The sequence below is a fragment of the Copidosoma floridanum genome, unplaced genomic scaffold (genome assembly GCF_036245765.1).
Source record: "Copidosoma floridanum isolate Cflo_tuat_1 unplaced genomic scaffold, Cflo_Japanese_pri ptg000030l, whole genome shotgun sequence".
Taxonomy (NCBI): Eukaryota; Metazoa; Arthropoda; class Insecta; order Hymenoptera; family Encyrtidae; genus Copidosoma; species Copidosoma floridanum.
In genome coordinates, this window is record NW_028321907.1 from 35,589,452 (window position 1) to 35,615,970 (window position 26,519).

Below are 26,519 nucleotides of genomic sequence, written 5' to 3' on the forward strand. Positions count from 1 at the left end.
ACTGTACATTATCATTTTCATCGAGATATACGCTTCTTAATTCTTATGTTACAGTAACTCAAACATTTGTTGCTTGTTTCTTTCTGTGCATGTTTTCTTTATTATAGCATATGCTGGAGTTTTCATAAGGGCCTAGTAGTTTTGTACGTTGAGGTAACCAAGTTGAATTTTATACATACGCCCATTCGGTCTAGTTATTCCGATTTCACACAAAATGTTCGATTCATCATCTGCAGCCGACAGCGCTTGGAGTTGAAATTGCAGATTTTCCATTGTGATTAACAAGAATTTTGTTTTATAATGTTGTTTCTTAGATATAAATGATACAAGAAGCGTTTTTCTGTGAATAACAAAAATCCTTATTATTTTATTTTACAAACGATAAACCACTTGATCTAGTTGTTGGTCTGGCGCAAACCGTGGTAGAGAGCACATCGTGGCTCACAGAGATAGGGCAGTACCAATTGAAAAGGCAAAAATAAAGTAAAAAAAAGGTAAAACAAGCCCGAAAAATAAAGAAGTACAAGAAAGAAAAGAAATCTGAAGTGAGGAGCAAAAGGAAAGAAAAAAAACGGAAGAGCAGGAGAAGAGCTAGTAACCATAACCTCAAACGGAAGGTTCGAGAAAAAAGAAAGATAGTTGGGGTATGCTAAAACAGCTAAGGAAGAAAGAAGAAAGCAGTAGAACAACAAGATTGAGTGAAAAATCCTGGAAAACCACAGAGCAGTTAAATCTATACGAATTAGACAGCTTCAAGTTCAAGGTGAGCAGTGCAAAAGAAGGCGAGGAAACAGACAAGACGATAAAAGACAAATTAACCAAAACCTTGACAGAAATAAAGGAGGAATTAGGGAATGTAAACAAGGTACTAAAAAGCGTGAAGGAGGGGACACAAAAATTGAAGGATGATATCAAGAAACTGAGAAACGAATTCAAGGAAAGAATTGAGAAAATAGAAAAGCAAAGAGAGGAGGACAGGGCGAAATGGCTAGTGGACAAGGAACATATTAATAAAAGACTTCAAAAACTGGAAGAAGAAAAGGAGAAGAAAGATAGAGAAGTCAGAAGTATAAATATAGTCATAAAAGGACTGAAAATTAGGGAAGGAGAGACGCTAAAGGAGATGGAAAAGCAGTTAAACTGCCATCTAGGAATGGAAATGCAGGACCTAAAGGCTACAATTATAAGAGACAGAAACATGGAAATAGGACAAGAAAATAATCATGGTGAAACTACCTGATTGGAAAATTAAAAGGCAAGTGATGAAAAAAAAAGAAAAATCTAGTAAGAGGGGTGTACATAGAAGATGACCTTACTAAAAAAGAATGGATCATCTAGATGAAAGCCAGACACTAGGCCAGAGAGTGGAGAGAGATGGGAAAGGTAACGAGAGTTGCATACCGAAAAGTGCTAGTAGACAACAGATGGCACCACTGGAATGAACGAAGAGGTGAGTTAAGTGAGGAGGGAACACAGAAGAAAACGGATTAGCTAGCTAGAAAAGACAAAGGGGAGGAGGAATGGGAAGATGGAGTGCATGGGTGTTTCTGGAACGTAGCTGATCTAATAAACAAGGACGTGGACGTTCGGAAATACATAAAGAACTTCAATTTTGTGGGTTCAACCTGAAGATCGAATAAGCTCTCGATAGTAGTACACACACACACACGCACACACACACACACACACACACACACACACACACACACACACATAACAGCGGTATGTAAAGGGAGAAGGAAAGTAGGGGGAGGTTAGAACAGCAGCGCGGGAGGCCAGTTGCGCAGAAAAGGGTAGCACATGCAGGTGTGAGACGCTAGAAGTCAGATAAACTTGAAGGAATGTAAACAAAGTGTAAACAAGAAAAAATGCAAGATAGTGAGAAATGGAGGGAAACGGTGGAGAAGATAAAGAACTGGTGTAGAAAAACGACAATGGAAAAGAAGAAAAATGAAGACGAGAAGACAGAGATGAAAAATTAAGTGGAAGAATTGGAGAAGGGAGTACAAGAACGGAAGATAGAGATTAAGGAGATGTACGAGGGAGCTCCTTTCAGTCTACAGTCACGAAGGAGTGGAAAAAAGGAAAAGGGAGGGGAGGTGACACTGTCATAAAGAAATAGAGAAGCTGTGGAGAAGAAGATTAAAGTGAAAGTTAAAAAGTTCAAGTGCCTTTAGGATAATAATAGACAGCCAAAAAGTAAAAGTCCGATAGATACAAGTGTGGAAAATCATAAAGAAAGGTGGTATAACTTTTCACACTCATCTAAATCCTTGAAAATACCAGCAGCTATAAAATACAACAATGATTCACCGTAATCCTATATTTTGCAAGTAAACTTCTTTACATACAGTACCTTAAAAATGTCAGTACCTACATAATTAAGTTTATTTTTTAGCAGTGTAAAGGTACAAAGGAACATCCATACAGTATGTATGTACGGATAGCCGTGCACTAAGCAGCCGATCCGTTACTGTGAGGATCTTTTATGCTTTTGTTAATATGAATCCCACGTACACTCATGGTAATAATTAGCAAATTCGCTATAACGTTAAAAATCTCTGTGCCTTGTTGAGTGTACCTGGACATTGGCTTCATTATACTATTTTACCAATAACCTTAAAAAATGTTGTTGTACATAAAATTTCAGAGATGATACACAGGCAAACACTCTCACTTTTGAATTTCCACCAAGTTCACCAAATTTTTCTTTTTTAAAAGTTCTTTCTAGTAAACTCTTATACTTAAAGGTTATCGTTATATACAACTATAGATTTGATTAGATAAGGCTTTTTGTACAAAATCTTAGTTTTTTTTTTTTTACATTATTATTGTTAAGTGCACATACAAAGCTATTACAAAAGCAAATTGACTTTGTAAAAAAAAGTTAATGAATGAATTAGTTTGATAATAACATTATTGTAAAGAGTAAGTAGACATACCCAGCTTTTCACATTCACGTATTGGGGAGGAGGGTTGATAGAGGCTTGGTATGCGATGCGCTTAAGGCGGCAAGACCTTACTAGTGAATGTATACAAGTATGGCTCCACCCCTACGCGCGTGATACGCAAGAACGACCCACACCACGCCAAAAGTACATGGATTGCGCAAGACTTCTTTAGTTCCTAATTATATGGAAATAATGAGTTTCTACTTATCTAATCAAATCTATAGTTGTATATAACGATAACCTTTAAGTATGAGAGTTTTTTCTTAGTACATATACATGAAAAGGTGTCAGTTCAAGACAGGTAGTTAGAAAAAACTAAATAGTACCCGCAATTATTTGAAACATAATGTTTAAAAAAAGAATATTCCCAAAAAAAAACTAACGCACCTCAGATTTGTGTACCATACATTTGTATTTAATCATATATCTTTTCATCAATTTCTTTTAATTGTTTGTTAAGGAACAACTATGCTAAATACGAATTTTTTTTTGATTCTGTTAATTGTTTATTCTCAAAATAGATGCTGGATGCTCAATTCATCAAGAACTTATAGATTCCACACATGGTGGTCTTCTAGCAAAGTATAGCTTCCAAAAAGATACTTACATTGACACATACATACTGAGTGATTTAGTCATTAAGTATGGGTTTGAGAGTATGAATTATTTTAGGTAACTAGAAAACTGGTAAACTTTGATCTGATTTGTCTTAAAATTTGGTTTTTGGGTTGACAAATATTAGTACTTTGAAAAAATATCAAAATTTCAAAATAAAAAAAAAACTTATTTTGATAAGAATCATAAACATACTAATAAGTAGACTTCTTATTAAATTGTTAAATTTTTCTAGAATCAAGTCATTATCTTATAAAACCTAAAATTACCTTAGTATAACAGCAAATAGATTTGAGCAACTTTCCAAAGAGCTTGCATTAATTTTTTCGAAGTCAGAAAAGCAATAGGACAAAGTTAAAGTGTTGTTCTATTATCTTTACCAAAAAGCTACAAAGTTCAAGCAAGTTATTAATTGTGAAGTGTATTATACAACAAGCATTTGAAGCTAAGACAAAAAAATTCTAGTATAAAGCACACATTTGGCAATGAATCTATTAAAGAAATTGTTACATTGCTATAAATACATTTATTTATCCATATATTTTAAGTAACTAATAAAAATGATTTTGATTTTATATTCTACTTAAGTTTTAGAAACAGATATTATAATTGAGTCTAAAGATGTATTTTATTTTAAAATTTAAAGAGTTTTTAAGGTGGCAAACCAGAAATTAAGAAAATTGCAAAAAGAGCGGACCTGAACAGTTAACCAGAGAGAGTGGTGTAAGAATTCAAATGTTTAAATCTGTTTATACAAATGTTTAGGCACAAGAATAGGTCAGATTATGGTATAATTCGTTTTTCTGTTAAATAGTCCGTGAGTTAGCTATTAGTAAACCAATTTTTTTTTTACTTTTTTAAAGCTAACATCTGATATTTATGTTCCTGAATCTGCGAAAAAATTTAGCCTGCAGTATCTTCTTGTATTCTGAAAAATTGCTGAGGAAAGAATAAAATCGGAACAAACAGACCTTACTGCTTGGATGTACGTATGATAAATAACTATCATAAATTGTGAAAAAGGAAAATTTTTTATTCGCATTCAATAGAACTATAATTAAATAAACTTATTGATTTTCAACATAAATATACTCTCAAAATTCAAAGCTAAAGTCGCTTTTTTACTCTTACACAACTACTAGATGTAATTGTAAAAAAGTTAAGGTTGGATGAAAATGCGTTTAGATTATCTCAAAAAGATAATATTCGTTTGAATTTGCATGCAAGGTATGGCAAAAAAATTTTCTACGGTGATTTTTTCAGATTTTGTCGAATAGCAGGTTTTCAAATCACATCTATCATACTCTTTTAATTTTTTATAGACTGAGGATGGTCTGAGTCAATTTATCAACGTAAGATATAGTGAAAAAGTTTCGTACATTTTTGATATCTTCATGAAGAGATGTGAGTAAAAGGGGTGCGCGAAAAAATAAAACGAGTATTTTCAAGTAAGACAAAGGTTTATTTAATGAGACTGCCGACCGACGTAAAACACAACTAATACAGTTTACAGACTTTACAGACTTACAACTGACCAAACGAACAAAGACAATAAAGCTAGAACCGACGAGAGGTGTAGAAGGCACGGTGGCTTACACTGTACTGACTATTGGGCCCGCAAGTATCACCTTGCCTGTGGCGCTGTCTTACACACTATATATACTGCCTATTGAAAAGTCGTACATGCCAACACTTCACAGGAGTGACAGGTGATTAAGAAAATCCAACAAGAGAAGTGTTTGCAGTTATGAATGAGACATTTCCCCATTGACTGGTAATAAAATTAGCGATTCTGTTAATACTTGCAACAAAATATATTTTGTACCAAAAACAAAGTTAATAACTGCTTGTAAGCATGTATAGCAACTTTTCTAAGTATAAATTTATATATATATGTTTGTATATGTATATATATATATATATATATATGTATATCTTACTAATATATAAAGCAGAAGCGCTAAAACCGTTGTAATCGCTAACCGCGAAAACTACTGAACCGATTTTGTTGAAATTTTGCACACTGATTCATGATACTTCCTAGATGGTTTTAGTATAGTTTTTATCTTAAAAAATTTAATAACAGTAGCAATAAATGAGCTCAAAGTTTTGCAAAAATATGCCAGCTTTTCACTTTAGTTCAGTAAAATCCGCTAGGTGGCGTCGACATAAAATCGAAGCTACCTGAAACATAATTGAATAAGTGTGGTTATAATAGGCTGGAGCGTCTCCATAGTGTTGTAGTCGAGATTAGGCAATTCAACGAGATCTATTGAGAATGCCCATAATAGTCTTGCAGCTGGGTATCCCGGTTACGGACAATACGGACGACACTCTTCTCTAAGGGGAAAGGGACCTAGGTGTCCATTTACCCTGAATCTCGACGAGTGCGATCAAAAAAAAAAAAATTATTTCCAACTGATGCCGTCTCTGCCACAATACCAGGAGACATATCTAGCCAGAGCACAATCTGCACCAACTCTTCATAGTTGTGTGGCAGTCCCACCATTCTACCGGGTGCAGTTAGAGAATTTGTGGCTACAAATGTAAGCAAGGGACAACAGCTCTGAGAGGCACGGGCAGCCACAACGGCTACCTTCTTGGTCGTCGCGTCCCCAATGCGCTTACCCACATGTTCCCGTCTAACGATGAGCGGTTGGTTATCTGGGGAACGACCCGAGACGAGATATTCTTTAGTCAGCAGCTCACCTCCTTCTATCACAGTCTCCGTATATCGAGACTCTCAGGGTAAGAATCAAGCAACCGTAGCCAGCTCTTCATCATCAGGAATAAGAATAGCCTGGAAGTTTTACCACTGGCGCTTTTTAGGGCCATTAGAGGTATTTACGTTCCCTACTTAACCATCAATTTCATCGGTTCTTTTTAGGGGCCACCTAAGTGTAAACTACCTTGCCAACAAATACATTTTTACTACTTTTTCCGGAAGCGATTCCTCGACTAAAAGACTATATTAACTAAAGACGGGCACTATTAAACCAAGTCAACCATTCACTAGCAGACGCACAACGTCACCTGCGGAGTTGTTCTTCGCGAGGCTGGAAAACCCGGGGACCGACGACCCTATACTACCCTCTCGACTCTAAGCATTCAACCAGGAATTACTGATCCTCTCTAGAGTCTGCGTTGGGCAAACCTATAACAGCTATTTAGGAAAAAAAACTTGAGCCAACGGGACAGCCTCCACTGGACAAGTATCACTAACCAATCTCCCCATCTAAGATCACCGAAACAACTGAATCTGCAACTAAAAAAGGTGCTTTAGACACCAACGTCTTTGACGTTATACCGGAAGACGTTGGGAAAGAGCACTACAACTAGCCCCAAAGCTTTGGACTTTTTAATTTTTCTCCCGATCAGTCTGGGTTTTCAACAGCAGGCCAGAGAAGATCTCCCTGAGGTATCCAGGCAGTCACAATTGCTGTTAACTGCAGTCAAGAAAGAGTTAACTTAAAAAGCTCACCGGTCTTTTTTAGGGCCATCGGACGTCGAACTACTTTGATAACAAATGTATTAGAACTTAACAAAGTTGACAGAAAACACACTTTAGGGGTCACACAAATTTTAAGCATGCCAAAAGTCGCAAGAGGGTGAATCGGAAGAAAAACTTCAAGTGTATCTAATAAATACAATTTTACTTAAGCGTCAAGAAACTGACGCAGAAAATTTATCGAGATTGAAACAGCAGCGTCAAAATTGACAACTAAAGAGTCCATTACGTGAAAGATTAGCTTTTCATTGTACCCTCACAGCAATCTCTTAAATCTTTAAAGATCCTACTTCAGATTTTTTAATGAGTAGAAAATGTATTTGTGTTTTTGTGGCAATAAAAATGTAGGTTTTAAGGTTCAGGACTTTGTTGCTCTGGTAATAAAGTTGTGAGATATGAGAAAAAAAATTTTTTTTTAATATAAATTTTTTGGGGGTTTAAAATCTTAACAGCTTTATAAAATAGCCGTTTTCTTGAATTACACGGGGGAAACTGTAAATCAACGGCTTTTTATGGCCACCGATTATTTTATGGTATAAAGAACGCACGGTACTTTTCAGCATAATAATTTTTTCGAATTTTTACACCTTATTATTTAACCTAATAAACTATAAGGATTTCGAAAAAATATGTTTTTAATAAGAAGATTTTTGTTCTTAGATGTATCAGGAATATGTGTAAAATTTATAACTGAAAATGTTTCACATTACATGTCAACACACTACGGTGTTTTATTTAGTAAGTCTCGGGCGAAGCCGAGACGGGGGGCTGCTAGTATATATATATATGGAGCATTCCACGTCAATGGAGACAATCATTTCTCGGTTTTCTTGACCATCATTCTTGCCATCAGTGACGGTCACGATTTTGTAACTTTTTTTACATGTAACTTGTTGATTTCGTAGACGAATCAATTTGTATGAAAAAAAAAAATTGAAAAATATTTTTTCTTAGCGTTTTCTCCGTAGAACACAAAGAAAGTACAAAAAAATGTTTGAGGCTAGTTTACCCCGTTATTTTTCGGTTTTAAAGTTCAAAATCGATTTTTTAACAAGTATGACGGTTTAATTTAAAATTTTTTCTTATTTTGTAGCCTAACATATGCCCTTTTAAATAATTTATGTCCCGTAATGGGTGGAGGGAAAGTGTAAGTGCTAGAGGGCGTTAAATGTTACAAAACACAGTTTTTACGTTACATCTTAATCCATATAAGGAAAAAAAAAATATTTAAACATAATTGGAAGCGCTGCATATGATTACAGTGTTAGATGTGTTGAATTTGTAATGTAGTATCCTAGATGGCGGTCAATATATTTAAAAAAAACTGTTTTTTGCACAGTAAAAAAACTAGTAGTCATTAAATTTTAAGTCTAAAATGACTTGCAAATTATTGTCAATTACGTCAGTTGTAATCACACACTATTAAATTTTGATAATATACTAGTTATTCGCTAAATTTTCGACTAATATCAACTGTTTGGATGTGTGATGCATGCAGAGATGGGTAAAGACACGGAATTTGTATTTTTACACGACACCTGTCATAAATGTCATAAGTGTCGTTTATGTTATGTTATTTTACTTTAATCGAAAAATTATCAATTTTTAAGTCAATTACTACAAAGAAATTTACTGACGTCTTATTTGTACTTAAAAGTTTCTGAATTATTGATTTTTTATTCAAAATGTTTGACATTAAAGTAGGTTTATTTTTAATATATTGTAGCAGCACAAACTATTTAAACGTTGTTACTTTGATTTAAAAACAAATGGAAGTAATTCACTGGAAAATTAATAGCTCTTGCTGTCAAATATTGTCAACACATATATATTTTTAAATTAATGCAAAAAGTAATTAGCATTTTACATTCCCGAAAGTTTTATACATGTATGGTGTAATCGAGTAGAATGCGAATTAGACCGTTTTTCATTAGAATAACTCATATGTATATAGATCGATATAGTAAAGAGAAATCGATCTGAAAAATTTACTTTTTCAAATAATCAAAGTAAACTTTTTGTTAAACGTACAACGGAATACAGATAAAAAAAGTATGAATCTAGTTTTGCATGCAAAAAAAGAATTAAATTAGGGTTGCGGGCTCATGTTTCACTCAAAAATTTGCAGTTTTGACGACGCCTAGAAGCAAAATACGGAGTTATATTTTTTCTCACAAGCAGAATCTCAAAGTTATTAAAGTGAACAACATAATTGTGTATTTAATAGACCTTAAAAACATTGGATCCAAGACTTGCATGCTGTTTGAGTTGCTGGTCCAAAATCTAAAAAATTTCATGTTTCCTCGAAAAATGTTCTGACAAATGCATGCAATTAAATTTAGGCGTTCTAGTTTAGACGTGTTATACGAAGATAAAGGAATTAATACATCAATTCTTTCTAACTTTTCTACTATTATAAGCCAGTGTTACAGGCTTGCAAAACTGACGTGATTAACGATAATTATTCGAAAATCATTGTAGACTTAAAATTCTATGCCAATGCAGACCACATTTTTTAACTTGCGGAATTTGTTTATTTTAATAATATTGGCCACCATCTTGGATCCGCCATTTTACGTTCAACACATGTGACACTATGCAGCGTCTCCAATTATGTTAAAATTGACTACTTTTTTTCTTCATGTGTGTTAAGATGTAACGTAAACACCGTGTTTTGCAACATTTAACGCCCACTAGCACCTATACTTTACCTCCACTCATTACAGGACATAAATTATTTGAAAGGGCGTATGTAAAGCTACAAAATAAAAAAAAATTAAAACTATGGCACGCTTTTTAAAAATTTATTTTGAACTTCAAAACGAACAAATAAAGGGTTAAATTAACCTTAAAAAGTTTTTAAATAATTTTTTCGTATTTTAAGAAAAAATTTCTAAGAAAGCTTATTTAAAAAATTTATCCACATTGATTCGTTTGTAAAATCAACAAGTTATGGGTTCAAAAAAAAAAAAAATTACAAAATTGTGCCCGTCGCTGACAGCAAGGGTGTTGGTAAAAAAATTTTAAAAAATTTTAATACTGTTTTTTAATAGAGTACTATTGATTTCTGACTTATAAAGAAAACAAATTTTTTTTCATTTCCATTGACGTTGAGTGCCCCATATATATATAAACTCTTTGAATGATATTGAAAATTGTAATTGTGTTATAAGATTTAGTCTTGAACTTGACGCTGCTGTCAGCGAAGGCTTTAATAATTGCAAAAAAAAATAGAAGCATTGAGTTAGAAAAGCTTCAACCTTTAATTTATAAAAATAAAAAATTACACACGCACACACATATACAACAAGAAAAATTGGAAGAAAAAACAACCTGGTGTCTCTAACACTAAACGTTGACAATAATCCAGTGATCCCACGTAATGGTTTTTAAACTTACGTGTAATATTTTATTCAGTTTAATACTGTAATTGATGCTCAACGTAAAAAAGATAATATTCAGAACATATTCCAAAATAATAAAAATATTTTTCGCAATAATAAAAAAGTTTCTAATCCTACTTTTTTTACTGTTTTGAACGTTTAAAACTATACATTTGAAATTTTCATAGTATAAAGATGAAAATTTAATGTTTTTTTCAATTGAATTAAAAAAAGGTGCTAGAGTTGATTGACTTACGATCGAGAACTTAGATGTTGTGCAATTAAAAGAAATATACATGTAACGTATTTCGCTTAAATGGTCTTCTGAAGATATACTTGGAAATATCCGGTGTGCAACAAGGTATACAAGATTACATGAACAATCTTTGATATAAAACAGACATAATTTTCAATATTATTCAGTGCCAAAATTTAATAGATCCTAAAAAAAATGGAAGAATAATAGTTTTACCACTCTTCATTTAGGAGGACGATTCTGAAACGAGCAATCTTTTTGGATCCTATTTAATAGTTAACAGATTGGGTAGTGTGTGTGCAAATATAGCATCATTGACTTCCAATATTTTTGTTTAGTCAAACGCGACTAAAATCGAGTACCACCACATGAGCGAAGGAGGATCGAAGCTCACAGCACGTTCATCCTTATCAACACATAAAACCGCGATTTAATTCATTTACTTCACACACACACGCGCGCGTTACGCGCGTTTTTTATTTTGCTCTACATTTTTGTTCTCTCTCCCACTTCAAAACCTACTTCTTAGCCTGTCTCGCTCATCTTCAGTATTGTTAGCGTCCCGACGCCCGATTGACACTCGAGATGAATAACACCTCCGCTAATTGGCGCGCATCCTTAGAAAGGGGGGGTTGAAAGAGAGAGAAAAGGTAGCGCCACTGGAAAAATTCGGTAGGCCTCGTACAGGCCAATACTTGCCTTTGTACAGAGCGGTCTCCAGTTGTTTTTCTGAGAAATCGTGTACGTAGCTTGTCTTGGGAAATTTTTGCTCGTTTTAGTTTTACAGAAGTTTTTCGTTGCACCGTGACGCATAACCGTGTTTTTTTGCATCAATTCGTCTTTGTTCGTATAAATCTAGAATACAGCCACGTGCCACATCAACATTCACCACGTGCTGTGAGCACCCACGGCGAAAATCCGCACTCGCGGAACCGTGGTACGAAGACGAGGAGAACAGTGCGGACGTGCACTTACACTCACACTCTTACACATTTACACCTCCACATCTGCACACCAATTCAAATCAGGTTGTTATTCTTTGTTCTATTCAATTTTATATCGGTCGTTTTTTCCTCTTAGTGGGTTTTCTCGCAAGAGTTGCCTTCTTTAAACCACAAATTATATCTTAATCAGTGGCTCATAAATAGTGTTTTTCATTTAGTTCAACCCAACCCATCCTATCCTTCATAAATTAACGTGGATGCTTTTGCAATTCATTTCTTTCATTTTTAGTAAAGTAGTTTCATATTTTGGCTGTTTAATTATTGCCCTTAAATTTAGAAGTTTATTTTGTACTTCCACTTCATTGTGTTACCTTTCTCGCGTTATATATTTTGTATTTCGTACTTGCTTCGCAGTTCCCCAATTTAATATCTTAGTAACAAATCAGATGACTTCGTCGCGTAGATGCAGTCATTCAGGTGGCATAAGACCCCTGTGCCACATTTCAATTTCTTCTCAGCTTGATAACGTTCTACTAGTATGCTTATATGATTCTCAAGATATGAAACCATTCAGTAACAAAATTTTCTTTTGCTGTCTGATAAATAAACTAAATGAATCAAACAGTGAAAGAATAATAGTACAAATTAATAATACTATTTTATGATAAATATACTTATTTCTTGAATCGTACAATTCTGAATGAAATAAAGAGACACACAAAAACGTATTTTAGCATGGATTAAATAATGTATTAAGCTAAAAATTTATCTAATAGTAACATTTATATTAACTTCACATCTATAGAAAAACGTATTCGTGATATGAATGTAATTTAAAACACGGAGTAACGATTTTTTATACAAAAAATAATATTCAATTCTGGATACGCATCTTCATTACTACTTATTTCATACAGAAAGCATTTTCTGTCAGTTATAGCATTTGCTATCCCAATTAATAAGTATTAGGGTCACAGTTTTAACTGCAAAGGATTATGCTTAAAAAAACCTTTATTTAGACATAAATAATTATATATTGCAATACAGATCAAGAAATAGAAATTAAATTTTTATACAAATTAGACGAAAAAACTAATAGAAGAAAAAATCTAGTTTAGAAAAAATATTTCATTACAAATACTTCACTAATAAATATGCATTTATATTTTATATTTTAGTTTTGCAAAGGAAAAAATTTTTTTGTAAACGTTACATTACTTATGAAACGCAACTACGTGGTATGATGTGTTTATATATTATAACCATTTAATTACGTCGTAAAAATATTTTCAAAGTTATATACATTTTATTAATCTTGTTTCATCAATATTTTATAAAAATTTTTTACATGTATTTTTTAAACTCATTTTTATTCATTCTTTTTTCATGTGCATTCTTTTCATCACAAATTAACGGCTGCTAACTGCATTGTTTGTATTAACCGAAAGGTAGTAACATCATTTTACTTTTGCAACAACGATCACTCTTAATTTATTTTTAACTCTAATAAACTGCTGACTAATAAGAACTTTTTTACATGGTACAGTAAAGAAAAAGTAACGTTCATGGTTTATATTACTGATATAATTAAATGCACATTGCAAGCACAAATTTTCGTTGTTTCAAATATTATATGATTATTGAATAGTAGTAAGAAAAGAATCTAGCCGTTTTGCCTGTGCTATTGATCTTCGAGGATCGATTAACTGTTTCTCTTACGCTCCGTCAACGACATCATAGGTGTGATAGAGTTGGTCTTGGTAAATACGTGTCTTTACGTATGAACATTTGGTCATAACTCAAGTTTGCACCGATGCCTATGAACATTATTCTTTGCGTAAAAGAATGCTATGTCTGAGCCTAAAAGCAACGATGAATAAAAAAATAAAAAAAACTGTAAACAAAAAATTAGAAAAAAATGCAAAATGTCAATAAACATCTCATAAATTATCTACAAAAGTTATTTTGCTTACATTTTCAAGACGTTGGATAACCTTCTATTTATTTCTAAAAAACTTCTACTATAATTAGATGATATTTCTGTAAGTCAATCTATGAGAAAAGCTTTAGGGCTATACAAGAATGATGATAATAATGTTGATCGTAATAACGAAAGAAATAGTAACGATAATCATCGTACTAGTATGTAGTGATAGAAGTAATAACAACAATAGTAACTATAAGAATTATTAAAAATAACAATAATAATAAAAATTTTAATAACAATAATAATAAAAATAAAACTATAACAAAGACAATAATAATGATGATAATAGTAACAATGATAAGAAAAATGAGAGAAATTAATATGATAATGATGATAACTATAATAATAATGACAATAATGATTTTGAAATTGTACTTCTTCCAATGAATTTTTAAATTTGCAGGCACAATAAATATTATCTTCAAGGCATACGAATATCTATTAAAATGTGTTTTGATTCTAAATGATATTGACAAATAATGCAACTTTGGAGATAGAATCGTAAATACGGATTTGTATTTTTATATGCATCGGATACATTGTATTTTTCTGTAAATTTTCAACAAACTTTTATCCACATAAATCATAAAACAATTTAACTTTACGAAGTTGATAAATCTAAGAATAAACTGTGTTAGATAATTGACGTTACTTTCTAATTAAGATTGTGCTAAAATAGATGAATCGTATTTAACTAATATTTTTTGAGTATCGTAGAAACACTTCTATGATTCAATAATAATAAGCTTCATTCCATGTTAAATATAAATAAATGTTTTTAGCTAATGTCAACTTGCATTAAGTTTGAAAAAAAAATTTTGTACTATTTCACACCAAAATAATTAAATAACAGATAGTTTTTCCCAATATTCAAACCAGCTACAATCTTAAAAATAAGGTAAAACTATAAGTTAGTTATTAAAGCACTTAAAATAATTTCCTATACCAAAAATACTAACAGTAAAAAAATCATGTTTGGAATGACCCCCTAACTCGTTATATAGTGTAGCTAGATGCCTACACATATATTTCTTGTTCTTAAAGCTTGATTGTTGTAGTCGATTAAAGAATATGATTTTCAAAAATCTGTTAAGTTCTTAATAAATGAAAAATTTTTTCTTCAGAGACAGTAAAAGCAGACTAGAAAAAAATTATTTTCATGGTGAGGAGATGGAGGCGAAAGAAGGGGGGCTGTGGGAAAGCTAATTGTAAGCAGGGAGGAGGTTGCTTAAATATTTAAGGATAAAAAATCAAGTGAAAACAAGTAAATAACTATGTGATTTAAGTAGAAGCTGAGGAAGAACGGGGAGAGTTGATTCTCACGTTTGTCTATGCAGGTATATGATTTGGAGTGATGAATATGTATTTTTCTATACTTAATCGCTATTTTTGGTTAATTTTTACTAGCTCCTTTACTATTTCATACCACCCAACCAGCTCATCAGACAAAATCACATATAATTCGGCTTTTTTTACGTGGTTTAAACAAAAATAAAAACAAAATAAAGGCGACCTTACCCACGCCGCACCACCTTTTACCACCCTATGCTGTCCCTCAGCCACTCCGCACCAACCCGCAGCCACGGCGCAGAGATACATGCCCCATAGTAGGCAGACATGTTACAAATACTTACACGGAAATATGTCTTCCTCTGAAAGCTTGGGTACGAGATGCGCTCACCCATATATGGTATGACGTACTCGGTTATTAGAAGGAGCAATAGACTGTCCCTTAGAATCTGAGGTACCGAACCTAAAAGAAATGTGATGTCTCCTAAAAGCTTGTGTACGATATGTGCTCACCCATAGATGGCATGAGGTTCTCGGTTATAAGAGGGAACGGTAGGTGGTTCCCTCGAATCTTAGGTACCGAACCTGGATTGCACGTGCATGTTACGCGAATAAATTAATGACTGAGTCTGACTATATGAGGTACAGAAACAAATATATACTTGAGGTACCGTTCCCACTATTATTCCAGTACGTCATGCCATATTTGAGTGAGCGTATCTCGTACGTCAGCTTTTAGAGGAAAACATATTTCCGTGTACGATACTTGATTCTAATGAGTCTTTTCATATAATTAAAAAGAGCGATCGTTTATATAATCTCTTTTTTGTATAAAAGTCTGAAAAGAAACATTATGTAGTACTAAGGTATATCAAGCTAGCTAGCCAAAACCTCATGCCACACTCGGCATGATGTCTACAATTTGTCTTTAATTTGCTGCTAATTTGTTACGTCAAAACCGATTTTGTAACTCATTTCCCTTTTTGAATGATGATGGGAACGTTTGCTTGAAATCAAGCTATCTGGCCACACCTTCGTATCTCTAACAGATAGCTCCACGGGATTTGTACGATAATTTGTCGCTGAAAGATGAGCCTATTGCTGATTTTGTTGCCGATCATGAAATGAGCAAAAACGCGATTTCTGCCGATCGGCATATAAAGCGAATTGGCCACACATGCGTATCTCCGACTAAAAGGCAGATAATGAGACGATAGCGATACTAGAATTTGTCGCTTTTTTGTCGCTCAAAAAACAGCCAAATATCGTATCTCTAGTAAGAATGCAGATATAGGTCCACGGGTTCTTCACTAATCACGACGAAGCGGTTTAAGTACGTTTCTACCTAATGCTGTGATATTGCTGTGATATTGAGCATATGGACGCCTTCTGCAAAAACTAAGACCATTCAGAATTTTCCATTTGAATTAACATAAGGAGAAAACAAAGGGTTCTACTCTTCGTTAGGTTGTTGATATAGCCCAAGAAAACACTAGATGGAAAGATCAACGTGGTCAGACATTTTTGTAGTTTTTATTGTTTTGATGTATGTCTGTGTTTGTAAGCGGGCGTGTAGCTTGTGTAATTACGGACATATATATATATATATATATATATATATATATATATATATATAAGTGTGTGTGTGTGTGTTTATGAAGAGGTGACTCATGCGGACAATCGCGTGATTGCAAGTGCAAGGGTAATTATGAAGACAAGAGTGAAATTATGCAGACGTCCGCATAATTCTACCATGTTATATATATATATATATATATCTATGTTAGAAGCACGTGAAGTCCGCATACGTCACTGTCTATAAACACACACACACACACATACACACTCATACATGTGATGTGTCAAAGTAAGGGAAAAAATAAAGGGTTTTTACCTTATTTTGTGAGGGGCAGTGGGGGTGGTGGGGGGTTAATGGGGATCTGTGGGGTCTGTATGGAATGCTCTACTGAGATTACTATGTTCTATAGGAAGATATACATGTGTGTGTGTGTGTGTGTGTGTGTGTGTTCATGAATGGTGAGTTGTGCTGATAATTAAGTATATAACCTAAAAGCACGTAATGTCCGCACTAGTTACTTTCACTAAACACACACACACACACACGCGCGCGCGCGCGCGCGTATGTATGTGTATATCCCATACTTTGACACATCACAGTTTTTGGCGACACCCATCACAGACCCCCCAAGTATTTTTCGTAACACCTGACCGTCCCCCACACTACTTTCATGGAACCTGACAGGGATCATACCGTCTTTTTTGGACCTTGATGTGTACACACACGTGCATGTGTCGTAGATGTAATAATTTATTATTTTTAACCTGCTTCATTATTGAATTACTTAAAAACAAAACTGTCGTATCGACGTGAATTATCTCATCGTCATAAAGAAATTTGAAGTTACGATTCATTCATAGTGGGTCGTTAGGCAAAGCGTTATTAAAATTATATAATTGATTATAAAGCTAAGTGATATATTACAAAATAAACTGTGTGAGGCACTTCAAGCAACGTTCCACCAGAAAAGACCGTTTATAATGAAAGTTGAGAGATTATTTATTTATTCATGTTCTACTTAAAGTCTTTTAATAAAAATATAATTCAATACATCATAAAAAAAATATATCATAAATTTTTCAACTGTAAAAATGTTGATTTTTTAAAAAACTAACAAGAACTTGTTTCTGTTGGTACAATAAACTTTTTTTCATTGATTTTTCTACACCACCCAGAAGGCAAATAAATAGACTTTATAAATACGAATGATTGATAACCATTCCATTTATACAACTAAGAGTACAATCAGGAATGAATTTATATTAATTGTATTTAAATCGATTTTCAAGTATAAATAGCATTTTTTTGTTAGCAAGTATAATAAACCATGTGCAAAATGTTAATTTTTGTGTGTATGTATTGTATTATATTGTATCAGTATTAATAATACCAATACATACATAAATTAAAATTGCATTTAGTTTATTTTTAATACAAACCGTTAAAGTTTCACATTAGGATGACTCATTTTATGAATAAACTTATAAAGCCCTATTAAACCACAAAGACTTAGGTCTATTTTTATTGTGTTTCACATTAATGTTGTTATCAGTACAACAGATTAACACAATATACATTAATAGGATGTATTATTAGGTCATAAATTTTGTCTATACATATAGGAATATTAAAATCATGTTGTTATTATTAGATACATTATTACCTATAATCCAAAATGTCTGATCAAACTACATTTATAACATCTAAAATATTTTTTCTATCGATTTTAACACAAATTCCATATTTATTTTTGAATCTCGAGGAAGCCACGTACGATAACCATGAGAACATAAGGGTTTTTTCAAGTATAAGGGCCCATTTATAGTGAGCGCAGCAGGCAGAGGCAGTCCACAGTAGAAGCAAGCAAACGGCGCCATCGAGTGGTAAACGAAAGCAATCGGCAGCTGGGCTGCTGGTTGCTGTCTGCTCTCGCATATTCCTGACAATAGGTTGGTATTGCCAACCAATCGCTCTTGTATTTGATGAATTGTCGCGCAACATTTAATATCGTTTTTTGCATACACCGCGCATTGTTGTTTCTTATTGCCATCAAGTCTGCTGAACACGTCTACGAATTTGAGTGTATGTTGCTGTTGTAACTATTGTTCACAAGTTTTCAAAATACTGGCGTTTTCTTTCATTTTTGTGTCAGCTTCAATTCTTTTTTCTGATACTACTAACGTTCACTTGTATTTAGAAAAATGAAAAAAATAAAAATGCGGAATAAGCCAATAGTTATGGGCAATGACGATGAGGAATTTTCGATTAGTACCATTATGAATAGGCCAGCTATTTGGAGGAAAAAGGATCCCAATCATAAAAACTCTCATTATTTGGGAAAAGCTTGGGATGGCATCGTTCCTGAACTTGGAAATAAATATCCGAGTAAGTAGTGTTTCTCGATAGTGCAGCAACCTTTTTACGCATTAAAATAGCTATGCTATGTGGTGTTTTTTATAAATATGAAATGTTTTACAATAAAATTTTTATAAGGTAAAGCCACTGTTACAATGAAAAAATACGTAACAAGTAAAAATTTGTGAGTAATTAGTATAACTTGTTGTGAATTAATTAAAGAAATCCATCCTGGAGATTCATATAAAATTAAACAAATAATAAAAAAAAATTAAACAATAATTCATATAGTATCTGTAATACCTTGAAAAATAAAAAACAATAAAAAAATACTTATAAAGCTTTGCAATAAATATAGCAAAATAGGAGTTGGAGAGAGCTTTGAGTAAGTAATCTAGTGTAAAGTAATATTTATTTTCATCTGCAAATGAGAGCATAAAAAGTCTGGTTAGTGAATAATTATAACTAAGTTGTTCAAAATTATTTTATTATTTTATAATTCCTTAAATGTTACTCATAATTTCTGTATAATAATGAAGCATAAATTAATTAAAAATATACAGATTGGTTCATATCTGGCATTTACAATTGCTTAGTAGGTTTTTTTTATTAAACGGGATCAGTTTAAAAAAATTTTTTCAGTTCATTTCTTACTTATTTTCTATAGTTACATGTCACACTAGTTACAGTCTCTGAAACATGGACACTGTCCAAAATACGTTGGCCTTCATTTAATACTTGAATTTGTTCTTCACTTCCTTCCAAGTCTATAACTATATTGTGGAGTAAACATACACACTTGATTATATCATCAACCATATCTGGTTTTTGATGTATTGTTGTTAGAAGAATTCTTCACTTTTGCGTTATAATTCCAAATGCACACTCAACCACTCGTCTTGCCCTTGATAATCTTATGTTAAAATATTCTTTATCATGATTTAATTTTTTATCTGGATAGAATTTCATAAGTATATCCATTAAGGGGTAAGCTGAGTTCCCAAAAAAGAAGTATGGGAGAAAAATTTCTGATCTAGGAAGTGTACCGTCTTCTGGCAGTTTTGTTTTCTTATTTTTTAGTATTTAAATAACTCAGATTTCGAGAATGTACCTCTATCACTTTGATGACCATAAGCACCTACTTTGATGAAAATAATTGTATAATTGGTATTTACTACGGCTTGGAGGACAATTGAAAAAAAGTTCTTATAATTATAGTGGATGGAACCAGCATTCTTAGAATTTTTTTTCCTGATGTGCTTTCCATCTATTGCACCTAGGCAATAAGGAAAGTTCTGTTTTAAATAGAAATCGTTGGCTATAGACTAAAACATTTGAATACTAGGAATGAGCATGTGAGTATTATACAGAGTGCTCCATATTACTTGGACAACTTCTCTAACGATGGTAACCACCGTACTAGTTCCCATTCTAAATGTAAGTCGTAATGACAAATAGTCACTTCCAGTGATCAAAAACCTATAAATTAGTACATTAAAATTAAAAGGAACGCATATTTAAAAAAAAACAAAATGATGCAAACAAAATTTTCCTCCAAAATTTATGATGTTAATGCAATAACTTCTCAAATAAGGAATTTCGTATTTTAAAAGAAGTAAATTGCTTTAACATTCTTTTTTTTTTCCTGAAAAAGCGTGATTTTTTTTTTTTTTTATTTCACACATGGTCAACGTAGCCTAAATGTAAAAAGCGTAAAAATAGTGGTTTATCGATTTTTTTTGCATGATGACGTGTAAATACAATTTTTTCCAAAAATTTATGTAAGTTTGCATTTTTTTTCTACTCTAAAAAATGAAATTAATTTTTTTGTACCACCTTTAAATGGTCTTATAAAACAGTTTAAACAAATTATTTTATTATGATGACTATTTATAGCCTTAAATAAATTGTAATTTTGCATTTTTTTTTTTTTTAAACAGACAAGTATTTCATCCCTTTTAAAGTAGTGTACTCTTCTATTTACAATTTTCATAAAGTTATAAAATCTCCAGTAATTTATGTTATTTATTCAATGCTTTGAATACTGAATTGAAACAAATTAGTGAATAAAAATTCTAAGTATTAAAAAATTATAAAATGAATTTTTTAATCCTACTGATAACAGTTTGAATAATGATTAAAAGTTAAGTAATCACTCTATTTCAATTAGAGAGAACAGTTTGAATAACAAATACTCCTCTTTAAAAACAAAATTCGGTATTGAGCTGAAAGCCATACCAAAACGACAATCTGGCGCTGAAGTGGTAGATCTTATCAAAAATTTTCCAGAAAATTTCGATCAAAATTAAGAATAAAACTCGCTTACAGGCTCTTAACAGTTTACTTTGCAAAAGTTGAAAAAAAAAAAAAAAAAATACCATGGACAGTAATAAGCAGTATGTGCAAAAAAACGATACTAAACGTTGAGCGAGAATTTATTAAATGCAAGAGCGATTGGTTGGCAATACCAACCTATAGTCAGGAACATGCGAGAGCAGACAGCAACCAGCAGCCCAGCTGACAATTGCTTTCGTTTACCACTCGATGGCGCTGTTTGCTTGCTTCTTCTGTCGACTTCCTCTGCCTGCTGCGCTCACTATGAATGGGCCCTAATCCTCCACTTCACAACTGTGACCTTGAGACTTGTTTAAAGTCATAGCAAATGCTACAACTAATGGAAAATATTTTCCAAATAAAATGAAAGGCAATGACAAAGTATTTCTGGTATGTAACGTAATAAAAACATTATTACCAATTTTTCCTTCCGTAACTATTTCGCCTTCTACGTAATACTTCAACAATTTAGTGATTCACCATTGTGAAACGTTATATAAGCCGTCTGTTATATGATAAATATTAAGATCTGATTTATCAACACCTTTGTAAGTTGCATTATCGACATTGTATGCTGAATACAGCATGTCGATCCAAGGGGATTTTCTTTATTATACGGGTATCAATGAGTAAAAATCTTATGAATTTTCGTGTCGAACATTTGGCGGAGGTGTAAGAAAAAAAATATATGTACCATAGCCAAAAAGTGGAGATACTATAAGGTATTTTCACTTGTGACGTCATTTCAAGATGGCGCGATCACTGGGTTTTTTTTTCAAATTTGCACCAAATGTGCAAAACCAGCTGTGAAATTCACGAGGACGTCCCAACTAATGATAATGCGTTTAAAAACTTCTGGTTTTAATAAGCTATCGAATGAGCACTAAATTTTTTACATCTTCACTTGGTAAGCAATGCAAAAAAAAGAATGAAATTATCGCGGGCATAAAGTTGATTAGAAAAACATTTTATTTTTTGTGCTTACCATGATCCAGTTATAACGAATTTGAAATATAGTCAATAGCGATTTCCGATGCATTAGAGGAAATTTTTCGTTTGTTTGCCAAAAGTGTAGTTTTAATGAAAATCAGTACAGAAAAAAAAGTACTGCAATCAGGCGGATTGTACCCGTCTACTATACATATATACATGGTTGCAAGCTTCCTCGCCTCCACGATCATAACAAAGTCCCATAACCTCTGACGAGCTGTTAAAATTGAAGCAGTGTGTGGCAAAAACATGAATAAAAGTTGTTGTATAAGTGGTTGTCACGATAAATCTGCGAAATCTTTTTTTCGTATTCCATCTGTGATTTCTCCGGACAATAAAAAATACATAAGTATCAGTGCAGAGGAACGAAATGAAATTATTTCTTTACCTATGAAAAGACAACATTATTTCGCAGATTTATCGTGACAACCACTTATACAACAACTTTTATTCATGTTTTTGCCACACACTGCTTCAATTTTAACAGCTCGTCAGAGGTTATGGGACTTTGTTACGATCGCGGAGGCGAGAAAGCTTGCAACCATATATATATGTATAGTAGACGGGTACAATCCGCCTGATTGCAGTACTTTTTTTTCTGTACTGATTTTCATTAAAACTACACTTTTGGCAAACAAACGAAAAATTTCCTCTAATGCATCGGAAATCGCTATTGACTATATTTCAAATTCGTTATAACTGGATCATGGTAAGCACAAAAAATAAAATGTTTTTCTAATCAACTTTATGCCCGCGATAATTTCATTCATTTTTTTGCATTGCTTACCAAGTGAAGATGTAAAAAATTTAGTGCTCATTCGATAGCTTATTAAAACCTGAAGTTTTTAAACGCATTATCATTAGTTGGGACGTCCTCGTGAATTTCACAGCTGGTTTTGCATATTTGGTGCAAATTTGAAAAAAAAACCCAGTGATCGCGCCATCTTGAAATGACGTCACAAGTGAAAATACCTTATTGGCCACACATTGACAATATAGCGCGGTCAGTGATAGCCCCACGTAATAAACTATTAAGAAAATTAATTGAAAATTTTTATTTTTGATTACAAAATTTTTTTCATATTCAATAGTTTATTTTCAATAGAAAATGTCTTAGGTTTTTTCTCCAATATTCATTGTTTGGTGAAAAATAAGAACTTGTAAAAACAATTTTCTGTATAGTGATGTACAATATGAATTTAATAATAATAAGTATTGAGTTATAATAAGATATAGAGTTAATAAATAAAAAGAATTAACACAGCATGTATGGTTTCAAAATAATTAATTGTTTAAGCAATTGTTTGAAAAAAACTATTGATAAAAAGTTTAAAAGTTAAAAATGATAATATTATATTTTAAAAAATCTGTCAGCTAAGAAAGAAAACGACCACTAAAAAAAATAATTAAAAATAACATTTTGATGTTATGTTTTGATCTTTATCATACATGGATACTTTTTAGTATTGCCCAAATGGTGGAGGGTAACTGTAATAATAATAACTGTTGGAGTTTTTAGTAGTATAATATAACCATGATTAGAAGTGTCATAGAATAAGAAATTTACCATCTAATGATTTTTATTATGTTGTAGCTGATCAACTGTTAGCATACAATATTTAAAAAAAAATAAGCTTGACAGATCTGATGAGAGTCAAAAAAACCTTTTTTAGTTAGCAACCCTACTATGCTTACAGTGGAAAAAATAAAAAGGAAGTCAGAGAGAACTTATACTGTTGTTTAGTAACCTGGTTAAGGTTAAATCCACCCCTTGATGTTTTTTTAATTATTTGCCATAGTTTCGCTACAAAGTTGATTTTTATTTGCCACAATCGTTTCCGAGAAATCGGATTTCACCTGACTTGATACTAAAGTTGGCTTAGTCATCGCCATATCTCGGAAACCCTATGCTTTATCAAGTCGAATTTCAACTTAAAGGAGACCAGGGTATTCAGGCCCTAACTTGACTTTTTTATTATTAAAAACTACTTGATTTAGAACTATTTTAAAAATGCAAATAAAAAGTTTCAAAATATACCAAAAAGCTAATACATCTTAACTTTACCCCGGGTCAAGGGTAAACGTGGCCACCCATACTTGGAAGGTTACTTTAAACGATATTCTTAAATCCATCTTCTGACAGTAAAATTACACATGTATACAATTAAAGAATCAATATAAATATTTTTTAAGGTATTTATCAATACAGACAAAATAAATAAAAAACCATTGGACAGTGGGTGCCTAGAGACCAAAGTAAAAAGTTATACTTCTATACAATTACATGGCAGATAATATAATTATAAATATAAATTTACCTTCTATGAAACCATATTGCGTACGGAAATGGTGCAATTATCGTTGGAAAGAGTGTACCTACGTTAGTTGGGTGTGGTATCAATAAATATTTCAATATTTAATGAGTTAACAATTATAAACAATATATTGCGGCACAATACAATAAAAATAATATATAGGCTGGCCAGTACAAGACTGTGCGCTTTCATCGAATCTTCCGGTTATTTCAAAACAACTTCCTACTGCCTACGCTGATTACATCTGTAACATCACGCTCACATCTATCGCATACGACCCAACTCTTATTTTTCGTCCATATTTAATACCCAAAATATAATTGTATACAGAAAATTAAGAAAAATCATCCTGTAGTATAGTTTTCTTAAATATGGTAGTATTACATGTCAGTGAATATCCCTTCAGGACGTTTATCACACATAGATTTTTTAACAGATATTATTAAAACGGTAAACGTATATTGAAATAGCATAAAAAATACTTACAAAAATTGCAGTTCATTTAACTATGCCATTATTTTATACATGTTACATTTAAAAAAATCGATGTCTAACATGTAACCTTATGAAAAAAAAACGTTGAATGGCATTTATATGATTTGTAGAAATCTCACAATTTTTTGGGTCCAAAAGATTACTTTTAGATAAACCTATCTAATTTTCAAATAGATCCACAAGTTGGTTTTCAAATAAATTTAGAAAGAGGGGATAAAATGTGCGTAAAAGCATGTATGTAAGTACATCCACATGAGAAAAACAATAGCAAGCTTTACTGCAGACATTAGCGTTCCTCTCACTCCTCTGAACTTTTCCCCCGGTAACTATGTGAAGAGCATCCTTAAATCAAAAAATTACTTCCATCACGAATGTAAAAATTGTAAAAGAATAAAACACAATCAATAATAAATTATTGTACTTGTGCAGCACAAAATTTTTTTTTTTAATTTTTGAAAATTTTTTAAAATATGAAAAATTGTGTAAACAATTTTTCATTTATTTTAAAAGTAAGAAATTAATGATAAGTAACTAAATGTTAATAATTACATAATATGAAAGCTGCTCTGCTAATATATACTAATATCAAAATTTTCGAAACGTACCTAAAAAATAAATTTCATTAAATAAATTATCTATTTATTTAATAGGTATAATGTTTAATCAAACCAAATAAATGAATACACAGTCAATAAGAATTTGCATAAAAAATAAGCAACGAACTGTACGATACAAAGAAGTAATCGAGTATCTTATGTTGGGCACGCTCATAGCAGAGTGGGTAAGGGCCTTGACCAACGTGCAGAAGGTCGGGGGTTCAAATTCCTTTGGAAATTTTTTTTTGTTTTTTTTCCACATTTGGCTGAAAGAAAAAGAAATAAAATTTAAAATGTGTGGTATGCTGATGTCATGTATTGTAGAGGAAACCGGAAGGAGGTTATGGGGGATGAGGCGAAGGAGGAAAATGAAGCAAAATCCACTTTCGTCACACTTTTTCTCAAGGTCAAAAAATTTGTATAATAAAGAATTCGTACTAAAAATATCAGAATTACAAAAACTGTTGTATACTTTTAAACGGCGACTTCATAATCATGAAAATTTGATACTTTTTTTTTAGTGACAAACACCATATCACTGCTATGTAACAATAATGTTAAGTATTAATAAATAGATATTTTTATTTATACAATTTTACAGATACGTATATCTTTCTTTCACAAGAAAGCCTTTATAGTGAAATTTCTATCTCAAAATACATTCATTCAAAATATTAGTTGTATTTATTATATAATAAAATATTGTGATACAAAAATAAAAAATGTGTGTATATTTCAAGTATATTGGAATATTAGAAACGTGATTAGGAAAAGTAAACAAACTTAATAAACAATTGATTATTCATCTAAGAAATCCATCATTTTGTAGATATTAAATTAAAATCATATGTAGCTATTAAATTTTTAAGTTTCAAACATTTTTTGGGGGGTTGGTGCACGAATTGCACAGGGGGGCGAATC

The 26,519-nt window shown here is 32.1% G+C and overlaps 2 protein-coding genes across 3 annotated transcripts in view; both read right to left on the bottom strand.

The window, feature by feature from the left end:
* Window positions 1-26,519, bottom strand: part of wapl (cohesin release factor wings apart-like) — a 436,770-nt gene that overhangs the window by 104,433 nt on the left and 305,818 nt on the right. The gene's annotated exons all lie outside the window — the stretch shown is intronic.
* LOC149373610 (uncharacterized) lies at window positions 19,724-20,298 on the bottom strand. Its single transcript, XM_089596237.1, has 3 exons — window positions 20,254-20,298; window positions 19,980-20,193; window positions 19,724-19,860 (listed from the first exon to the last, which is right to left on the bottom strand). Exons 1-3 carry the CDS (start codon window positions 20,296-20,298, stop codon window positions 19,724-19,726), a joined length of 396 nt encoding a protein of 131 aa, XP_089452363.1.